Here is a 21641-nt window from a genome sequence, read left to right as displayed (position 1 = left end):
ATGGCAGTTGATCTCTTGGACCATGAAGCCCAAAGCCTCCTGAAGCACACTAGATATAGTTATAACTGTGGGGCCAAAGAGTGAAGTGACGGAGTTGACATCTCCTCTACATAATCTTGGACCAGTGGGTACCCTTCCTGGCATATTCTCTTTCACTCCCTTCAAAGATGAGACATAGTTTCTATTTTATGTTTAGGGACTTCGCTGGTCTCTGGGACCGCAGCAGTTCTTCATAACAAACCTTTGTCCCACTAACCATTAATTTGATGCTATCACCAGCACACACTGTCATCTCATTATTGGCTCCTATTTCAAAGTAACTTATGCATATGCTCAAGAACATATCTCAGGCAGGCCACTGTGAATTTCCACTTGTGACCTCCTCCACTATAAAAACTGACCATTTACTCTGATGCTCTCTTTTTTATCTTTTAAACAACTATTTATCCATGCAGGAAGCCTCCCTTTTTAAGCCCTCACTCTTTAGATAGGTTCAGGATCCCCTAGCCTAATGTTGTCGCTGAGGAACCACTTAAGGCCTGCCGTCTACTCTCATGAAGTTCCAGTTTTCTCAGTCCCACCATCCCTGTCAAGATTGTCTTGAAACAAACCTTAATCATAGCCTAGCCAGAGCTCAGGTTCAAATGCACCAGGTTCAAATGGTGGACTTGGCAGTGTTAGGTTTACGGTTGGACTCAATGATCTTAAAGGTCTTTTCCAACCTAAACAATTCTATGATTCTAAAAAGAGTAATATAGCAGATATTGTCTTGGCATTTACCTGTGATAGGTCTTTTCTGCTTTTCTAGGCATTTTCTTCCACGTTGAATCAAGAAGCACACTCTCTTCAACCACCTTTTCTGAGCTTTGTCAAAGGCTAACACTAGGCTTAGGCTGAAGCCTCGTAGCACGCTTAAGGCCCCTTGTATAATGTTCTCCCTGGGAATCTCCTGGACACCTGCCCTGCATTTCCTTGGAGTCCCTTTTCTACCATCAGTCTCATCACCCCCTGTAAGCTTTCTGGTTTTTCAAACCGTAACCCTAGCCCTTAGGACTAGCCTAGCTTGAGGCTGGATTCATGTTACATTCAAATCTTGTTATGGGCTAAATGGATTGTGCCTTAAAAGAAGAGGTAAGAATGTAGTGTTAGTCCTGTCAGTGTTTTAATAATCTACTGGTACAAATTACCCCATTAATACAGAAAGAATACATGAACAATACAGTTAAAATTGTTGTATATAAACTTTGTTTCTACTCAGTTTCTCTGGTGCTCTGCTCACCTTCTGCATGTCCCACTGTGTCCTAAGGTCGACAACTTCCATCTTCCTTAAAAAGAGTGTATCAGAAATGGAGGTGTTATGAGTCATGGGCCTCCTGTGTCCTCTGCTGGAAAGAGTTTGATGTTCACAGTAGGAGTTTCTTTCCTCTCTGTTTTGGGGTCTGCTTGAGTTTTCTTACTACAGTCTGCATCCTTCTCATTGCTAAAGTCTGAAATTTGCCCCACAGCCTCTTTCAATGTAAAGAGCCACTGTTACAATAGGGTAGTTAGGATTTTACCATATAAAGTATCCACAGACCAAGCTCAACCCAGTTAGGCAATACCCACTTGACCACCAGACAATTGTAATACACTGAAAAAAACCCCAAATTAAAATCAGGTCAGGTCAAGACAAGCCCAGACACCTCCTGAGACCCTGCACTGTCAGGTCACTACAGAGTCTGTGGCTTTTTACTAGTATTGGCAAAATCCTATTTACTGAGCTACATCTGAATGCACTAAAAAGAATAACATATTGAATAGTGTCTCATTTTACCATTTTGCTTTTCTGGGCCTTTTCCTCCATCTGGGAACAAGAGCCACACTCTTTCCAACTACTTTTCCTCAGTCTTGCCCCAAGGCCAATGTCAGGCCAGGCTGAACATGCTTAGGATGCCCTCCCATAATATTCTCCCTATAAACTCCCCAGAGTTCTGCCTTGCACTTCCTCAGTGGTCTTTTTTCTATCTTCAGGCTTACCATCCCTGCAGACATTCTGGTTTAGCAAGCCCTAATTCTAACCTGAACTCAAGTCTCTTGGAAATCAAAGTAGACTGTATTGACATCATCACCCCGATATTATCCATATCCTTTTTGGCTCCTTTGAAAAACTTTTCTCAGAATTATAAAGCAGTATTTTCCTCAATAGAATGCTAACTCTTCCCAAATAAATCAGATCTATACAGGTGTCCCCTAATTCTGTTCCTTAGCATGGTTTCTAGTAATTTGCCCAGTACACATCAGACTTACGTTCCTACCATTCCCCGGATTTTCTCTGGAGCCTTTTTAAAGAATTGATGTCACATCTGCTGCCTTCCAGAAGCAAGGCAATTTTAAGCAACAGGTTACACCCTGCTGTGAGTAATTCAGCTCTTTCATCCTTGAGTTCCTTTAGAAATTTGGAGTGAATACTATACAGTCCTGGTGATTTTCACTTTATATATTTATTCCATAATCTTTTCTACAGTAATGTCAATTTCAGACTGATCTTCAGATGAGTCCCCCGCCAAGAAGGGTTCTGGTTTTGGAATCTTCCCTGTTCCTTCCACAGTGAACACCAATGCAAAGAGTTCACTTAGCTTCTCTGCAACGACCTTGTCTTCTCTGGGTACTCTTTTATGCCCTGAAAATGAACTGGCCTTACAGATTCTGGCAAACTTCCTGCTCCTAATGTGTTTTTTAGAGAAAAGGATTATTAGTTTTGATTCCTTTGTTAGTTATTCTTAAGATGTTTTTTGGTCTGCCACCTTATGTTTTCACATTTAACCTGCCAGAGTTTGTAACTCTTTCTTCTTGTGTCATTTGAACATGACCTCAGCATTTTCAAAGATGTATTTTTGCTTCTAACAACCTCACTTACCCTGCTGGTTAGTCACACCAGCTTTCTTTTGCCCTTTCTGAAGTCTTTCTTAAAAGAAAGTATGTATTTCTACTACAGTATCCTCAAACAGGTTCCTTGGTGCCTGTACTGAGTTGAGACTTTGAGCTGCCCCTTGCTTTTTTAACAAAATTCCTCTTTCTTACTTTGTTACCCTCTTCTGAATTCAAACAAAACTGTAGGGAAGAAGTGCCTGGGTATAAGCCCCTAGCTGTTCCTTGACGATGATCTAGTCTAGATGTCGAAGGAGATTCCTGGCAGCGTTCATTTCCTCAGAGCTCGGTCTGTAAAGAACAAATAAATGAAAATGTGGGGAGATATGGGGAGATATGTGCATGTGCTGTTCTAGGACTTTCTGTGTTCTTCCCTGCCCTTGCTTTTTCCCCTACCCCTATAGATAATTAATTCATGCAGCTGCCCTGTGCTTCTCTCCCTCATACCGCTATTGGTTTCGGTGAACAGTTGTCCATATTTGTATTTTTGTGGCACTCTTACTGACATTTTGGGAACATGGCAGTGGGGAGTGACTGGACTTCTCTGACATCATATCTGGAATGACAATGGTAATCAGAGTGATGCTCTGCACAGTAAGGCTATAGATAGTAGCATGTGCCTCGAGCTTCCCTGCTAAAGCAAGAGGGACAACTCTTCACGGTATATCTGTTCAGTGACCTAGCTGTTTCATGACTCTTGCACACATAGGGTCAGCAGAACCAAAGGGAATGGCTCAGTACTGAGGCGTCTATGCAGAAGTCAGTCGTGATGGTAGCAGTGAATGATTACAAGATTGTGCAGAAGGAAAGTGTAGGGCTTTTCTCTCATCAACCTCACATAAGGGACCTTGCATACCTTGGGTAACTCAGCCACCAGTCAGGCTCATAGGAACGTCCATTGCTCAGGGCAATGGCCTGCTTGTCTGAAGTGTACCATACCTTTGGTTACAGGGGAACTGACCATCTGGTCTGGGAAATCTGTATCATGGCTAAGACAGTTCAATTACAGCATTCAAAAATCAATGACTTTTCAAAATAATGAGGTGTAAAAATAATAACAGACTGGGATTATTTTCCTTCTACAGTACTTTTCAGACTTCTATTCTAAGGTTCTGTTACTACTCATGTTTCTCTGCAACCCAGTTCAGAAACCTTTTGAAGAAGAGCTGAGGAAAAGCTGAAAAGATTTCAGCTCAAAGCTGAAATCCAAAAGTTAGAACTTTTCTCCATGCCATGACACTTGCCAAGTGATGGAAACCAGTGAGAAAATCAAAAGCTTGGGTCTTGCCTACCACTTTAATTTAAAAAAAAAAAGTTGTCAAATGTGAAAATAAACACGTAGGATTAACCCATTCTGACATATTCTAAATTTGGGATCAGAGATAAGCTTGTCACAGTGGGCTCCCACAGAAGTTGGGGAGATAAGATTCCTGAGGCTTTGATCAGCTTTGGCTGATCCTGAGCTGTCATTCAGTGGTTTATATCCCTGGAATATATAGTCGTGGTTACAGTATGTTCCTCCTTTAGTATGCACAGATGTCTGCTCTGCAGAAAGTAAAGGATTTTAAGCTCTTTTGTAAGGTCACAAATAAAGATTAAGATCTTGCATAGCATAAATACTGGTTTTTATTTATTTGTCCTCTAGCAGTGAGACATCACTATTATGGGTGGGATTTCTCCTTTCCCAGTACACTTGCTATATCCTATTTCCAGCACTATCCATTTTGAGCTATAGCTATCTTACTTATTTTTGTTCTGTGCATTAGTATTTGCCAGCGGGTAGTCATGAGTACAACAGAAATTCTGTGCAAGCAGTCGATACTTCTGACAGGGTTTTCTTGGTCCTACTGCTGTTGAATTATCAGGAGAATAGAGCAGAAAAACATTTTTAGAACGCTGTGTTTGATGCCAAGTAGAAACAGAAGACTACATCAAGAAACCTTTCTTTACTGGGTACCTCATGCACTACAACTAGCTAAATATAAATAGCTTTATTAATATTTCTTACAGCTTCAGGCTTTGAGAATAAAAGCATTAGCTCTTACGGACCATAGTAGTTCTCATAATCTGCAGCTCATTTCAGCAGCCATCATCTTTCATTTGTCAGCTCAGAAAAATTGACAAACTCAATCCAATGTCTGTTATTGACTGCAAAAGCTGCTATTTTTCTGGTAATTATCTTAGTTCATGCCACAAGTCTGAATTTAAATGCATAATTCAAATTCTTTTGAAGTTATATGAGTCTTAGCTGTTTCATTCCTCTGCATTACGCTTGATAAATTTAGGTCCTATTTAACATTTCTAATTATTTTTTTATCTTCAAGGAAATTATACTTGTCAAGCTATTCCATAAATACATAATTTTGGAGTAAGAATTTACTCATGGAAGCATATTGTCATCTTCACATCAGCAGAATTTATGAGTCAGCTCCTTTCCCCAATAAATTAAGACTTGACTTTATTTGCCTTGTGATTTTAGAGGCTTTCAGAGTCACTTAGTTCACTTTTTAACAGTAGTTAAAATTCACTTTTTATCTATCTACAAAGTCTAGAAAAAATATTTTTCTCTAAACGGTAACTCACATTTTCACACTAGGATTTACTGGCTTAACCTTTAAGCAAACCATCAACTATCAGAAGATTGGAAATAAAATAATCAGAAGTGGTAATTATGAAAGCACCATAGAACGAAGAGCTTTGATAAACTAATAGTATAATTAGTAACTAAGAGAGCAATGGAAATTAATGTTTGATAAATTGCACTTTATAGTATATATGGAGTTGCATTTCTTTGCAAAATAGAGGGTAAAACTATTTTCTTATAAAAATGATGATTCTCTAAATTTGGAATCAGAATAATGTCAGAGAGGCTGCTCTGACATTGAGAGACTGAAAAAGAGACTGCTCTTTTTTTTATTTATTATGTAAAATCTGGAAATATAGCATTCTAAACACAGTAAACAGTAGCTACCCCATGAGGTGAACTTTATTTGGATAGGAATTGAATTTTAAATTTATCTTGAACTTTAATTGTAAGCTTGTAAAACGCAGAAGTGTTGAAACATTCCTGCAAGTAAGTGAGGTAGATAACATGATGAAAAATAATGGAATGGTCAGCTTGGACTAGGACAGAGCACAAGACCATAAAAAACTGTGTTAATATAGTGTACATATATGTTACTATGTAACATATAATATGTAATGGTCAATTATAAGCTAGTGATAACATTATTTTTTTATATTTTAAAAAAAGCTTTGAAAAGATACTTTAACCCAATAAAATTTTTACTTTGCCTCTGTAGTTGGCATATGATTGTAACTGTAAATGCCTGGATATCAATGAGTATTGTTCTCTTGACTAATAAAAGGTTAAGCAATGTAAAGGGGAATAACCTGAAATGGGGTCAGAGTTCCAGACTATTTTTTGCAGCTGATTTCTGCAAATGAGTCACTAAGGAATTTATCTTGGAAGCATAGGAAATACCACAGACTACACAAATCTAAGACTCCAGCATTCTACTACCTGCCTGCTGAAGTGAATGTAACCATTGTATGGGATACACTAATGAAATAAAACATCTGGGGGTGTAGTTTCTTCCCATGCTCTAGGCAATTTATGTTTGTTTTATATCTTGAATCATGAGAGTTTATATCCCTCATACATTTTAATACTATCTAACATAACTCTTGCTATTCTTATTATTCATATAAAAAAGCATAATCTTTTCTTAAGTCCTATTTAGCTCATCTCTAAGATGTCTTTCAGACATGAGTTTACAGGTTAATTATGTATCAAGAAAATATTTCCTTTTATCATTATTATGTATGTCAATTTTTTTGTTTCTCAGTGTCTTGTATTATGAAAAAGAATAAATAAAGACAAATATTTTACCTAGTCATAAACATTATATATGTCTGTTACGGCAGTATGTCATTTTATCTTCATTTTCCCCTAACATGGAAGCATCTAATTGCCTTTGCTGCCTTCCATTGTACTGTTTCCCCTTCTGTTGTATCCTTTCAAATCCTTGTAACAAGAATACTGCATACAGTATCTAAGAGATGCTGATGGAAATGTGTCATCCTACAGTTTCAGAATAGCACAGAAAGCACAGATATGCAGTTTAATTTTATTTTTAATAATGTTGTTCAGAAAATATGAATTTCACCATAAGTCTTGGCCAACAAATCTAATTCTTGGGATTCTTCTCAGGACTGGGTTTATGTGCAATTGTCCACTAGAGAGCAGGCTGAGACCAACAAACCCATTTTGTTCTTGTCATAAACTGACTTTGAACCCAGGTGTCTTAATGTAAATCGTTAGTACATTAAAGCACTGCACCTAGCTTCAGCTGTGAGTATACATACTGCTATCAAACTTAATGGATATAGCTTGTGAAGCTTAGTGACCTAAGGTGGTGATAATAAAGTATTCTGGAACCTGCATAACATTTTATTCTGTCACTATGGCTTTCTTGCTCTGGTGACATCAACTAATTTGTACCGCTTTACAGGGAATTTCTGTATCCAGCTTTTTAGCCAGGTTCTTGGTTTCCTTACACTGCTCTTACTCTTCTCTGTCAGACTGAATTTCTTTCAGAGACAAAATACTACTTGATACTGATTCTATTGTGCTAGCTAATTTCAGGTTCTCATACTGCAGATCAGCTGAAGCGCTGTTCAGAATCTTGAAGAATTTTCTAACACAAAATGCACAAACAAAATGACCCATATAATGTCTCCCAACAAGAATCCTCTGTTCTCTAATCCTTTAAAAAACCGTTAAAGTCAATTTAACAAACTCTTTGCATGGAAACATTTTTATCCTAAAAAGTTGTACCAACAAGAGTAGCCAGTTTTCACAAAGCTCATAAAATTCTTATGATTTTTGGCTCGTTTCTTATTTTGCTTGTGTCAGACATTCATCTTCTGTGGAAAAATGCTCACCCCAGAGGACATATATACCAGTGGAGAGATTCAGAGTTCTCCTTGTTACTGTCCCTACAGAACCCACTGAATTTTTGTAGAAGTAATAGGGAGTTTTTCAGTTTACTTTCCTGTAAATGAAGAATATCACATTTCAGTTCCCTTTTGCTTCCTCAGTTACTTAATTTCTTTATCTCCCTATGCTGCTGTGAAGGATGGCCTCAAAAGACATTTTTTCTTCGGTACTTTGAACCCTAGTAGTATTCTGTTGTATTCTGAGAAATAAGATTTGGAAATACCTAACTAATGTCTGTCTTCCCTTCCACAATCTGTAGCCCATCCACCTTTGAATTCCTTAGTGATTCTTGCTTCAAAGGTCACATCCTGCTCTTTGCCTTCTTTACCTAATCATCTCTTTTCTATAGCATAAAGCTGCTGTGGCTCCATGCTAGAATTCCTCATTTACCATATACTGTCTTTGCCATCTGAGTCAACACCTTCCTAATGTGAATATGCTTTTATTTATAATGGTTTTAAAGTTACAATAGCATAAAAAATATGGATACAACCTGAAAGATAAAAAATAATCTTAGTAGAAGCAAATGCTCAGCTTGGGTTATTTCAGCCTGAACAAATCATGTTTGTCTGATGTAGACAACTAAAAGCAGAATCTCATAATAGGAAAGTGCCAGGAAATCTTGAAAATGAATCACACTGCCAACTCTGCTTATGAAATAAATTAGGTTTACTAATGATTATATTTCCCCTCATATCCACAGAGGGAGCACAGAGTTCCTGTTCTTCGAAGCTGGGATGTCAAATGTATTTCCTGACAGCTCCAGCTCACTTTTCATTATTGATAAGTTAAAGCAGTGTGACTGTTAGCTGCTCTTCTGTAATTAGATCAATGAGTTTAGGAAACAGCCAGAACTTAGTCGGAAGAGATTAAGTCACATATGATAGTGGCACCTGAGTTCCTTCTGCCCTGCTGCCAAGCTAACACTCAGGAAGTTACAAAATGAAGCCTTCATGCCTCCTGTTTCACAGTTCTCTTGGTGCTATGTCCTAGGAATGGAGCAGTTATTACTGAGGAAGGAAAATGCCTTTGGTGCTAATGGGTATTTGGAGAAACGGGAATATTGGCAAATTTGAAAGGCAAGTAGGTCAAAGGGATTTCATCATGCTGAGGTGAGATACAGGACAAAACCAGGGTGATTGCGGCAGTTCTTTTTGTTTCTTTTAACTTAGTTTAATTTTGCTAGCTAAAGCGATATATCTAAGAATCCTGAAATACTTGTCTTTTTATTTTTTTTACCCCAGTCCACAGGTTAGCTGAAAGGGTAATTCATCTCTTATCACAGAATGGATTTAGCACATTTACTTAAAACCTTCCATGCTAAATCCCATCTAAAGATGTAAGAAAATTATTCTGTATAGCAGCTCTTTTATGAAGATTTAAGTATTATCACACCATAATAACAAAATCTAAAGATACAGCTAAGATAAATGACAGGAAATTATACATAAAAATAGGAAAATCCTCTATAGAAGAAATCTAAAGCTTATCATAAACAAAGAAAAATCTGAAAGGAACAAGAAGAAACTTGGAGAGAAACTCCACTGAGGTTAAAGCATAAAAGGAATCTGTATCAGCAGAAAAAAAAAAGACTACAAAGAGCAAACTAGTTGCCCACATATGAAGGGATACATGTATTCAAGATTATTTGTATGCGATGGAAGAGTAAGGGTTTCTTTCTTCAGAATGTGTCTGATGTAGTGATTACAGGTAATGTTTTTGCCCATTTGGAGTTTTTCCAAGTTGATACACTGCAACAGATTTTGGGACTTAGGGCAAGTTCATGGAAGTAATGTGAAAAGCTACTGGATCATGATAGGAAAATCATGCCGAATCAGAAGGGATAGAAATAGAAAATAATCTTCTTAGATATTAAAAATAGCCTTGAAAAATAAGAGGAAGGTAACAGAAGAAATAGAAAGCTGTGAAGTGTGTAGGCAGGTGCTGAGTACAGAAGCAGCATGCCAAGAAACTGAAATTTTATACTGAAAGCAGAAAATTAATTTCTCACTTCTAATTAGGGAATAGCTGTGATCATGACTCGTATGGGTGGGCAAAGAAGGTAATTCATATTTTAAAAGAAAACACTAGAGTTGCCAGAAGACTTGCAGCCTGAGACTTTATGTCTCAGTTTACTTTCCAAAGGACAACTGAGCAAGATTATCTGGGATTTCCAGTTCTGGATGGAGATAGGAGAAAAAAGATCACATGCAATATCTTCTATTTTTCTAGCACTTGTCTTTGTCCTGTCAGTTGTACTAGCTTGCATAAAACAGGGAATTTGGATGCAAGGGCAGGTATAAATGGAACAAGGATTTTCAAAAGTAGAGGACTGGTCAGAGGCATAGATTAACATTAAAAAAAACCCAAAACAACAGAGAAAGCATCAGCAAATTATATACAGAAAGAACAAATCTAGCCGGAGAATATATTGATATCAAAGAAATGATGAGGTGATCAGGGCACTGGGAAGACAGTATTTGCCTATAACTAGAACCGTCAGTATGAATAAAACAAGATAACAGTCAAAATTAGGAAAACCACCAAAGGTTCATAAAAATCTTAGGTGAGATGAAAAATAGCTGTAATGTTAAAGATGGAACAGAAGCATGTTTAAGGAGTATTATTTATATACTCATTTGTGACCCCAGTCAGAATAAAGTGCAAATAAAAGACAGCTCTCAGAGAAAACTGCTGTTCACCAAGGTGAGAAGCTGGATTTAGGGAGTTCTGGATTTAGGGAGTTAGTAAACTGCAGACATTCTGAGTCTGGAAGACTGAGAATGTGGTACTCAAAATAGTGTCTGACTTGGACAGAAAGGAAGAAAACTTAAACCCAGTACTTTATTCTAGTTTTCAAGGAACAGGTGCTACGGAAAGGTAAGGTAATACACAAGCCATCGAAATCTAAGAGAAGAGAAAAGGTTTCCATTTGGACATGAAAATCATAGAAATACCTTAGTATTGGCTGGATTCTGTCAGAGATACTCATCACGCACAAGTGTTTCTGGCATTCAGTGTTTACAAATCTGTAAAAATGTAGGCATCTAAACAGATTTCGATGTCCTTAATTTTGGCACCTGAGTTTGAAAATACTGGATTTGCAACAGGCTTCCATCTGCACCAAAATTACCATAGCATCCTATTTGGTTTTGATCAAAGGCTGGTAATAAGTTGCATTTCTTACCATCTTTATTAGCAAGTAGTTCAAAAATTATATAGTATAAAGAGTTACATGCTGAAGTTAAAACTCCTGTAGCAATTCTGAAATGCTTATGCTTCCTATACAAAATGCTACAATATAAAAATCTAACAATTTATTGCAGTCTATTAATGGGCTGGTTTACTAACAGGCTGCTGCAGCTAACCCTGTTTACGTCTTCCAGCGAGGGGGTTCCATCAACAGGGCTTTGTTCACAAAACAAAGCCTGACATTGCAACAAATGTCATTTGATCAGTGAGGAAGCCATCAATTCATATTCATTATTAAATTAACTATAGAAATTGAGAACTGCAGCACATACCAGCAGCTGCATTTGTATTTAATATGTTCTTGCTGTGTAAGCAAGTATAGGAGGAAAAGTTTAACTCAAGTAGAAATTCCTATTTGGAAAAATATTTGGAAGATGAGACTTGCCTAAAAATGAATCCCCTCCTCTAACTATGAAAATTGTCCTGTCAGCAAGCAGTACTTCTCTGAAAGACAGGTAAGAACCAGATGTTAAGATATAAAGACATATTGTCATATTTATTCGTCTTTCTCTCCAAATCTAGTAATTAGTTCCTGAAGAATTCATTCTATTAGAGAAAAAAACAACAGCTCATTAGCAATTTCTTTTTACTTTTCCCTGAAGTTTTGAGAGTGATTTCAGGGTGGTCTACCAAATTGCATACTCCATATCCTGGCAAATAGGCAAACATTACTTTCCGAGTGACAACTTATACATATGCTACACTTGGGGAGAGGTCTTGCTTGCCAACAAAGTTAAGAGTGTGTTGGCAAGCAGCCAGAAAGTGGGGAGGGTGTCTGAAACCTGGGGTTTCCCCAAACTCAGCTTAGTTTGCTTTTATCAAAATTGACAAAAGGTAGATGATGTGAAAATTTCCTAAGCAGTAAGCTAAAAATATAAGCATCTTGACGGATGGTTATATGTTTAGCATGTCTTTCAAACCTGTATCACTTCTCATTAATAAGATCATCTAAAATATTTGTAATCAGCTCAGATTGTTTATTGACATCTGTACAGCAAGGTCATGATAATCAATGCTGGGGACTTTCACCTAGAAAATGAGAGACAAACAAAAATAACCTATGAAAGACTACCTGAGGTACTCCATGCTTCTTCACATACATCCTCCTTCTCTGCAATAACAGGAATGTGTAAGGACAGGGCTAGAGTGTCAGATACAAAATTAGAAGAAATTCAGCCTATTTGAGTGCATGCCTGTCTTAACAGGGGCTTTGAGTCAAAGCACTCCAGTTCTGTCACAGAGATCTGAATGGTCCCGAGACAGATGAAGGGCGCAAATAAACTTCTAGATCGCAGCGTAAGACAGAGTCAATGGAGAGGAGGATTCAGACAGCAGATCCAGAGGAGCTGCTGCTTTTGCAAAGCAGGCAGCTGCCAGAGAAGTCTTATGGAACCTACCAGGCAGCAGGACTTTGCCCCACACCTGTAGCAAGTCAAGCTACCTGCCTTCAGCGCAACCCTATGTTTAGACCACAGGATCCTGGCCTAAATCTCCCCTAATCCAGGTGTAACTTCATCTAGATATCTGTAACCACATAACCTACTTCCAATGTGTGCATGAAGAAAGAGGCTGTCATGTCAGGTACCACCTCCATAGCACATTGTCAGAAGAGCAGTCACAACTTGGCCACAAGAGAAGTTTTTAGTATAATTCTAAGAAAAAAACAAAACAAAACAACAAAACAGGAGAAAACCAAAATGTAGCTAGGTTTCCAGAAAATGTGTCATTTAGCAAGACTATACGAGTCTACTAACTAAAATTCCACCAGAAGTTTTCCTTCTCAGGCCACGTATTACTGCTGTATTATTAGAAATGCTGAATGTTGTTGGTCTGGTTTTTGAGGAAGAACAAGATAGAAGAGTGAATAACCTTTAAAAAAATAAAAAAATGATATATTTGTGGACTTAACGGAGATATAAGAGTAGTTTCAAATTATTACAGAAACTTATTTGCTAAGCATGACAAAAACATTTAAGTTTTGCATTTCAAAAATAATTCTTGTGTAATTTTATAGAAAGTTGAAAACTGCACTCCAAAAATAAAAACCTCATTGCTTAATAATATAAGCAGCTGGTTTTAGAGTGTGTATTTTTTTCTTCTGTGATGGGAGAGAAGGAGAAGGGAGCAAGAATCTTAGTTTGGTTTCTTTTTGAGAAATGGGGATTGTATTATTTTGAATTTGTTTCTGGCTGATTTATAGATATTAGCTGGAAAACATGATAAATTCAGAGGAACGGAATAGTTTGCAAGAACTCCTTATCAGTGTTCACAGAACAGAAAATCCATCATTCACTGTGTATGATCAGCATATAAGCACTGCTTTTTAAAGGTTAGTAGTTGTTACGGTTTGTCCTCGGAATCTTAATTATGAAAAATAACAAATTTGGCATGGGTAATTGTAGCACTATTAATTTTAATTCGTATTTCAAGAGTGCAGAAACACCTATATAGATAGTAGAAAACTTTTTGAACTGAATTACGCTAATTTTTTCTCCAGATTAATTAAATGAGTGCTCTTTAACTCTCTTCATGATCAACCATAATCAGGCCTTTTCATTTCACCTTCAGGCTTATGCTTTCCTGAGTGATGCTACTTTCATTGTATTTCTTTTCTTTTTCTTGCATTTAAATCGTTCCTTTTCATTCATTAACAAACCCTACATGAACATTTGTTGTCCATATGAAATTGTGATAATAGAAGTCTTGCGAACTGAAATAGCTCTATGTTTTCCCACTCTGAGGGCTGGAAAACTTGTCAGTTGCAATATAACAGGCTGCTTTTGCCAAGTTTTCTGGTTACAACTGAATAGCAATATCTGTGAAATTAAGTAACATTTTCATACTTGATGGTTTGTCAGTTGTTTCAAAAAAAAAGATAGCTAGCTGATACAGCAATCTAAATATGAAAACATATTACCAGTGCATTCCTGTTTTGATCACTGCAGGCTCGCTCTCTTTTGGCATAGCTTCAAGAATGAGCATGGCAGGTTCCTTGAGTTAGCCGTCTTCTTGCACCCGTATTGGTGTACTAACTTACCTGGTGTACTCACTTGTGCAGTTTGCTATGCATAGGGTCAGTAAGGGGGAACTATAAAGACAGCTTCTGGGATAGGACTACTATGTGCCCAGTTTCCCCAAAATGTCCTTTTTCCCAACCTGAAGCATCCTCCTAGACGAAGAGGAAGTTTTTTGACGAGGCTGCAGGAAACCATTATCTCAGCCATGTCTGTTGACCACGTTCAGATCAATGGTGCAGCACACGTGCAGCGCGAGCTGCATGGCTTGCACGCACCAATCCCTCTCGGGGACACTCTCAAAGGCAAGTGTTTTCCTTTTGTCCATCACTGCTCTCACCGAGTTTGTTGCACTTGTCACCGCCTCCAGTGGGAACTGAATCGGACACGTACGGCTGGGTTTGGGCAGTCTTCACCTGATGTCTTGCAGCCCTGTGGAGCGAACCTTGCTCCCATTTGAGTGTTTCCATAAAGGCAGGCCCCCGTGGCAACCAGCCAGCCAGGGTAGGCAGCTCCTCACAGAAGGAAGACAAACAGGCCATACCAGCATTTAATATTTATTGTTATACCACTTATTTTGCAGTGTAATGGGCTATATATATATGTTCAGCTACCTGAGCATCCTGGGAGACTTCTAAAACCTGGCAGCAGCTGGAGGTATTAATAAACCATAACTCACTTTCCACATCAATTTCATACCCAGAGAACAAACCCCCCATTTTTAGACATTTTAATATGTTAATGCCAAGCTTTAACAAAAAGCATTTACCTCGAGAGCGTGAGCTGGGTGAAAACCTGCATGCTTGCGTCAAAGCATAACGTTCGAAGCAGCATCTGTCGGAAAACTGAAGACTACAAGACGACAGATTAAAGTAACTCACTTGAAGTACGGCGGAGGCTCACGGAAGCCCAGGGGTGGGTGGAAGTGGCGTCCCCCCGGCACAGCGAGATCAGCTCTCGGGCGCTGCAGGTGCATTAAAACAAGAGCCCACCGGCCTCCCCGGGGCCTGCTGGCCGCCGGGCTCCCCAGGCCCGCCCGCACCCCGGGGCCACGGGGCGACGTGGCGGCGGGACACCCCCCCGCCCCCCCCCGCGCTCCTCCCCGCCGCCCGCCCCTTTCCCCGCCCGCTCCCGCTTTGGCGCCAAGCGGCGAAAGAGACCGGGGCCGCGGCGGGATGAGCGGTCACCAGCCCAGCCGCCACGTTAACGGGTACGCTGCCCGGGCCCGGCCCGCGCGTGGGCTCGCCTCCCTGCCGCCGAGGGCTGCGCTGAGGGAGCAGTGGCATGGAGTGGGCCGCGGGTGCGTGGCGGGGTGTGTGGGGGGGAATGCCCGCGTGATGCCGTTTCCAAGCTCTTCTCGCCTGTCAGCCGGCGGTTCCCTCTTCCACTAGCACTAAACTTTCTCCCTCCTCGGCCGGGCCGCTCCCGCCGGGGGTCTGACCCCCAGGTCGAACGGGGGGCCGGCAGCCACAGCAGCGGGCCCGCGGGGCTGCCCGCCGCGGCCTGCGCCACGCGGCCAGCCCCGGCGCGTGAGGGAGGGAGGGAGGGAGAGAGAGCGGCGGCACCGGCCGCGGTCACCGTCCGGCTGCTTTCGGGGAAGCTTGGTATCCTCCGGCAGCCGCGCTGCGGGTCCGGTCCTGGCTGGGGGGGCTCTAAGCGGGGCAGGGTAGAACGGGAGAGGCGGCTGGGCGCTTACCCCGCGCCTGGCTGCCGTGGGAAGGCTTCCCGTGGAGGTCGGGCTCCGCGGTGCTGAGGGGCTCCCGGGGCCGGCCCGGGCTGTGGCCGTGCGGAGGGAAACGCCGCGTCCCCGGTGGGGGGGGGGCGTTTCTTGACGCCTCTGAAGGCCCTGTCGTGAGGGTATGGCCTGTGTGGTTTTTGTGGGGTTTGGTTTTTTTTTTTTTGTAACCGTTGGGATAGGAAGAAGAGCAGGTGGGGTATCTTGTATTCATTATTTCCTGAAGTGGAGAGCGGCATGAGCAACATGCAGTTAATTAAAGTCGAAGAAGTGATGCCGTAAAAGCAAAACACAATCAGTGAAGGGAAATGTTCTTGTACTGCTCAATTGGGGCTCCATATTTCTACAAAGTGTTTATATTTACAGGTTTGGTAGGTTATCTCTCAGGAAAAATTTGAATATAGTTAATTTTCAATGCACCGAGTATCGTTTTTCTGTAGGAAAGGTTGATTTTTCTCTCCATCTCTCTCAAAACCTTACCTCCCAATAAGGAATAGGTAATGACCATATTCAGTACCTATATGAGGGGAAAGATGGCAAGCCTCAAGTAAAGGAAATGTCACATTCATTTGATATAATAGCAATCATAAACAAAATCATGAGACTTAAAGTAGCAGCTAGTATTGAAAGTCATCAAGAACACATGTCCCATTTGGCTTTTGGGGAACACAAGCATTGCTGAAGGTGTTTAATTTTTATTTTTAATACACGCTTTACCTCTTTTTTTTACCTTAAATTCTGTGAGTTGAGTGATAAAATAGTAATAGTTGATCTTCAGTAGCATACTTGATACTGGGGAAAAAAATTGCTACAATACAGTTGGAACATAATGCACATGACATCAGAGATAAGAAAGCAGAGGAAAAACTTAGAGGGAGAAGGGAAAAAAGTCTGATAACTGAGTTCTCCAGTTGTACTATATTGTTGTGTAGCTGACCATCATGACTGTCCTATGAAAAGATTTGAGGTGATGTATTCTGTTTTAGGATTCTCAACTAAATTTTTCATTAAGATAGACTTTTTAGTAGCTGAATGAAATTTCTTCCTTTTTCAGATGTTGTTACAACTTACTTGAAGCCTAGGTGGATGAAAAAGAACTGAAAAGGAAGGCACTGCCCTCTAATTGCAGAATCTTTTTCTCTATTTTCCTTTGAAATACTGTTTACGCAGACTGTTCTACAGACTACTAATCAGTCTAGAATATAAGAATTTTTTTTCCCCTTTCTTCTTGAGCAGTGTTACCTTTATGGCTTTCAGTTCCCATTATTTTTATTCATAAGTTCTTCTGACTTATCACAAGGAAAATCTTTAATTGCTTATTTTACAGCTAGCTATAATATTTTCTAGAGTAGCTTTCATTCATGCAATTCTAGAACTTAGAAATGAGGGTAAGGAAGATGATCAGCTGCCTCAGATCCATAAACTTAGTTTTGCTGTGTGTGCTTGACTGCTAGCCAAGGCCTTGGCTTCTGCTCAATCAGAAATTAAGTGTTTTATGCCCATTTCACGCTCTTGCGTTCCTGTGCACTGAGCTGAGGGAATTATCTCGCCAAGCACAGTGATGTTAAGTAGAAGTAATTGAGTAAGGGGTTTTTTTTTCGTGTTCTCTTTGATGTAAGCCTTCTGCTTATTTTTCAGATATGTTCCTCTCCCTGGGAAGTTGGTACTCTGAGGGACCTCCACTTACATACAGTTCTGTATTTATGAGAAAAGTAAATAGTAGCTTTTGTTGTGTTTTGAATAAATAGGGTTGCTAGGGAATAATTTAACAAAAGGAGATCTCACGATCTCTTAGTTCAGAGTATCATTGTCTTTCTGGAGCCCTTTCCCCAGAATGTTTTATTCGGTGTAGTTGGGCATTGTGTGTTGCATGCCTCTCCAAAGACATCACTGTGAATGTCACGAAGTCAGGAATGTATTACACTGATCATTTAAAGTCCAATGGTGGTTTGGATTTTGTAAATCTGCTTTTGTGAGATATTTTAAATAATCGCTTAAATTAGCTGAAGCACTTTCTTGGCATTTCAGTTAACCTGTCAAAGTTCAATTTGACACAGAGAGGTGTGAGGGCATGTCTTTAATTTCTTCTTTCTGCTGTGAGCTTCTTGTTCTCTGAACACTGTTTTTTAGTAGGATATAGCCCCAACCCTTTAGTTATGATGGCTCAAGCCAGTTTGGGCACTCTCAGAATCACGTTCTTGATTTGTGTGTTTGCTTTGACAATTGACAGTTCTGGGCACTATTTACAATGTTGTCAAAGTGTGAGAGAGGTGTGCTGGTTACACCAACAGTGCGTGTTTCTCCCTCCTCACATTGAGACGATGGCCTTAAAGATGATCCTCATTCATTCCAAGAACAAGCCAAAATTGCTAACTTGTAATATTCCATATATGAACTATTCAAAACAAGCAATTTCTGTTTGGTAAGTAGCAACTTGTAGGTTTCTAAAGTACAATTTTATCATGTGCTAGCATTGTCTTCAGTCAAATAGTGTAACCTCTTTAAGACAAGCTAACTGCAAGCCTCTAATACATGTTTCTGGTTATAAAAATAATAATTAACAAAATACTTCTAATGTCTATTTGTCTTCCAAAAGTGCTGGTACTAGTGTTGCTAGGAGGTGTCTTGCTGCTTTTAGTTACCTATGATGTATTTTTCTGTGTGGCTGTACATCGCTAGAAGGGTACCTCAGTCTTAAGCTGTAGTCCTTGGTAAGAGGAGCCCAAGAAGAAAAAGTACTGTGCCCCTTGTATTTTGATAGGCTAATATTGTATTTGAGATGTTCCATTGTTTTTGTTTTCAAGTGTAGCAATGATAGGTGAGAGTTTGGGGAAATTTCTTTGAATTTGATCTTTTTCTTGAAATTTGCAAACCTTAAACATGTTGGGAGGCGAGGCGAGAGAGCTGTCTTTCTTTCCTCTATTTAAGCTGAAAAGCACACGAATTCCCCTGTTGTGTCTTACGCTGTCCAAGCAGTCTTTCAGCCATAAGCAAGCAAGAGGAAATGATGCATCGCTTCTTTTTTTCTCCCTCCTTCCCCCAAACAAACCCCCTACTGCAGGGAAAGAAGCAACCTTTTGTACCACTTATATACATTATGTCTAAGGGAAAAGTTCTTGAACCCATCTCATCTCGCTTTTTAGGTGGCTTTCATAGGACATAATCTCAAGAGAAATTCAGCAGGGAACTATCAGAATGGCCTCAGATTTTTTGCTGGTAAGTGTTGTAACGAGAGGCAAACTCGTGGAAATAACTGTATGGGCAGAAACGAATGACTGCACAGGAAGCTACCAAATAGAAATCTAGCGAGCACTTGTCGTAGGCAGAAGTACAACATAGCTTAGATTAGAGGCTTGCAGTTAGCACAGTCATCATAAAAAAGATTATGTTGTTTGGGTGAGAAGAATGCCAGTACATGATATACCTGAATCTTAGAAATACACAAGGTGTTATCTATAAAGGATGAATTGCTCTGTCTTTGAATAGCTCGGTGCTCTGAATAGCTCAGCCTTCTTATCTAAAACTGAAATTTACAACCTCGCTTGGATGCCTTTCACCTGAAAGGAAATTTTGCATATATAAGTTCCTGGAAAGCACATAACACTGATGGTTTTACTGTTAAAATATTAGCGAATGTGCGGTCTTAGCCAGATTCTGATCCGGGTTACTTTAAACTTGTGCACATTAAAAGAATACAATCTGTAATAACTCTAGCTATGTGTTGTTTGCTGATGGCTGGTTTTTTTCCGTAAACTGTAGTTTCGGCAATGAAATATCCTGCAAAAAAAGAGAGGATTATTTGGAATGGCCTGAATATTTTATGGCAGTAGCTTTTTTGTCAGCACAAAGAAGCAAGGATCCAAGTTCTCAGGTAAGAAGGCAAGGTATAAGAATAACATAACCTAATCTATATTGCACATCGCATCAGATGCACATGTAGCACTTTCAGGGATTTCTTATTAAAAGTTATTTCAGTATATAGCTATTCAATTTTTAACATGGTCAGCACCTTTTGTTACAGAAGTTCTCTTACTGGGCCTGACCTCGTGTATAATTCTGTGTGTATGTTTGCGGTTTGGAGTTTTGTAAATCTTTTCATCTGGAGGTTAAAATAACACATGCATTTTCTCTCCTTTTTCCAGTAAATATAGTTACTGTTAGAGGAGGATAAAACTAATAAAAGTTTTAGATTGTAATTTTTAAAGACACAGCATTTTACAAGTTCCTTTTCCTCACCTGTAGGGTATAAAAATTCCCTCTTGTTTGTTCTTGAGTTGACAGGATGTTGTGGTTTAACCCCAGCCAGTAACTAAGCACCACACAGCCTGTCACTTATTTCCCCCCCACCCAGTGGGATGCGGGAGAGAATCGGGGAAAAAAAAAAGTAAAACTCGTGGGTTGAGATAAGAATGGTTTAATAGAACAGAAAAAATAAACTAATAAGGATAACACTAATACAATGACAGCTGTAATAATAAAAGGATTGGAATATACAAGTGATGCACAATGCAATTACTCACCACTTGCTGACCAATGCCCAGATAGTCCCCAGGCGGCGATCCCCCCAACCCCACTCCCCCCAGTTTATATACTAGACATGACATCTCATGGTATGGAATACCCCTTTGGCCAGTTTGGGTCAGCTGCCCTGGCTGTGTCCCCTCCCAGGTTCTTTTACTCCTCCAGCCTTCTTGCTGGCTGGGCATGAGAGGCTGAAAAATCCTTGACTTTAGACTAAACATTACTTGGCAAGAACTGAAAACATCAGTATGTTATCAACATTCTTCTCATACCAAACTCAAAACATAGCACTGTAGCAGTGACTAGGAAGACAATTAACTCTATCCCAGCTGAAATCAGGACACTGGAGTTTTCTAGTTTGGTTCCTCTTTCAGGTTCCCCTTCCCCCTCCGCTTCACTGTCTGACCCCATTCTTTGCTTCTTTCATGTGCCTCTGTTGAATATTGGTTTGAGGCGATTGATACATCTCCTGAAACGTGCTGTTCTGCAGGACCCAGTCGTCCCGCTAGTTTTCCTTTGTGTGAAAAAGTTCAGGAAGCAAATGCCAGAAAAGCCATGGAGTAAAATGCGTGTTAACAGTCTGTTCAATTACTCTCTGGCTTCTGTACATTATGTCTCTTTAGTTCTCTGAAGGTTATTCATTTAGGGTTAAATTTTTGTTACCCAAGAGCTGGTTGATAAACACATTCTGTGAATTAAAATCAGTACTATTGCCATTTCAATAAATCTAAACTATGGGCAGAAAACATAAAAATGGGACACTTCATCATTCTGTAAGAAGGGTCGCTGTGCAGACTTGGATTAAAGTGATAAAGGGTGGGAATTAAAAGGTTTGTTATTTTGGTGCACATTTGCATAAATAAGCCACAAAGGTTTGTGAGCCTGTCTCTGCCTAGGTCAACACTGCTGCATTTCTGTTCCATCTTCCATAACTTTTCTTTTGCTGCTGCTCGTACTGCTACTGGAAAAGCTAGTTTGGGGAGTTGAACTGACAGAAAACTTACGTTTAGTAGGATTAATTCAGTGGCGGATTAATTCAGTCTGCTCCCTGAACTAGGTTCACTTCATAGTCGGACAAGGAACGGTGCTGGCAGGCTGGAGTGGGCATTGCATGACTAGAGGGGTAGCAGGGTTGCATCTGCCCTGATTTATTTTAAATTGTACCAGTTAGGTACAATTGTAGCCTTGCTCACTAGATGGTGTGACTTAA

At 39.8% G+C, this 21641-nt stretch overlaps 1 protein-coding gene across 7 annotated transcripts in view; it reads left to right on the top strand.

The window, feature by feature from the left end:
- DCTD (dCMP deaminase) overlaps positions 1 to 21641 on the top strand; it is a 63689-nt gene that overhangs the window by 26419 nt on the left and 15629 nt on the right. For 3 of the 7 annotated variants that reach the window (XM_052779698.1, XM_052779691.1, XM_052779683.1), the window contains one exon: positions 19670 to 19781. In XM_052779698.1, the coding sequence (XP_052635658.1) occupies positions 19731 to 19781 (51 nt within the window). In that variant the 5' untranslated portion in view covers positions 19670 to 19730. Of the gene's footprint in view, positions 1 to 15294; positions 15476 to 19053; positions 19127 to 19669; positions 19782 to 21641 lie in introns of those variants that run through there. The other 4 variants (XM_052779677.1, XM_052779671.1, XM_052779670.1 and 1 more) reach the window with 4 other exon arrangements.

The sequence above is a fragment of the Harpia harpyja genome, chromosome 2 (genome assembly GCF_026419915.1).
Source record: "Harpia harpyja isolate bHarHar1 chromosome 2, bHarHar1 primary haplotype, whole genome shotgun sequence".
Taxonomy (NCBI): Eukaryota; Metazoa; Chordata; class Aves; order Accipitriformes; family Accipitridae; genus Harpia; species Harpia harpyja.
This window is presented reverse-complemented; position numbering and strand designations above follow the sequence as displayed.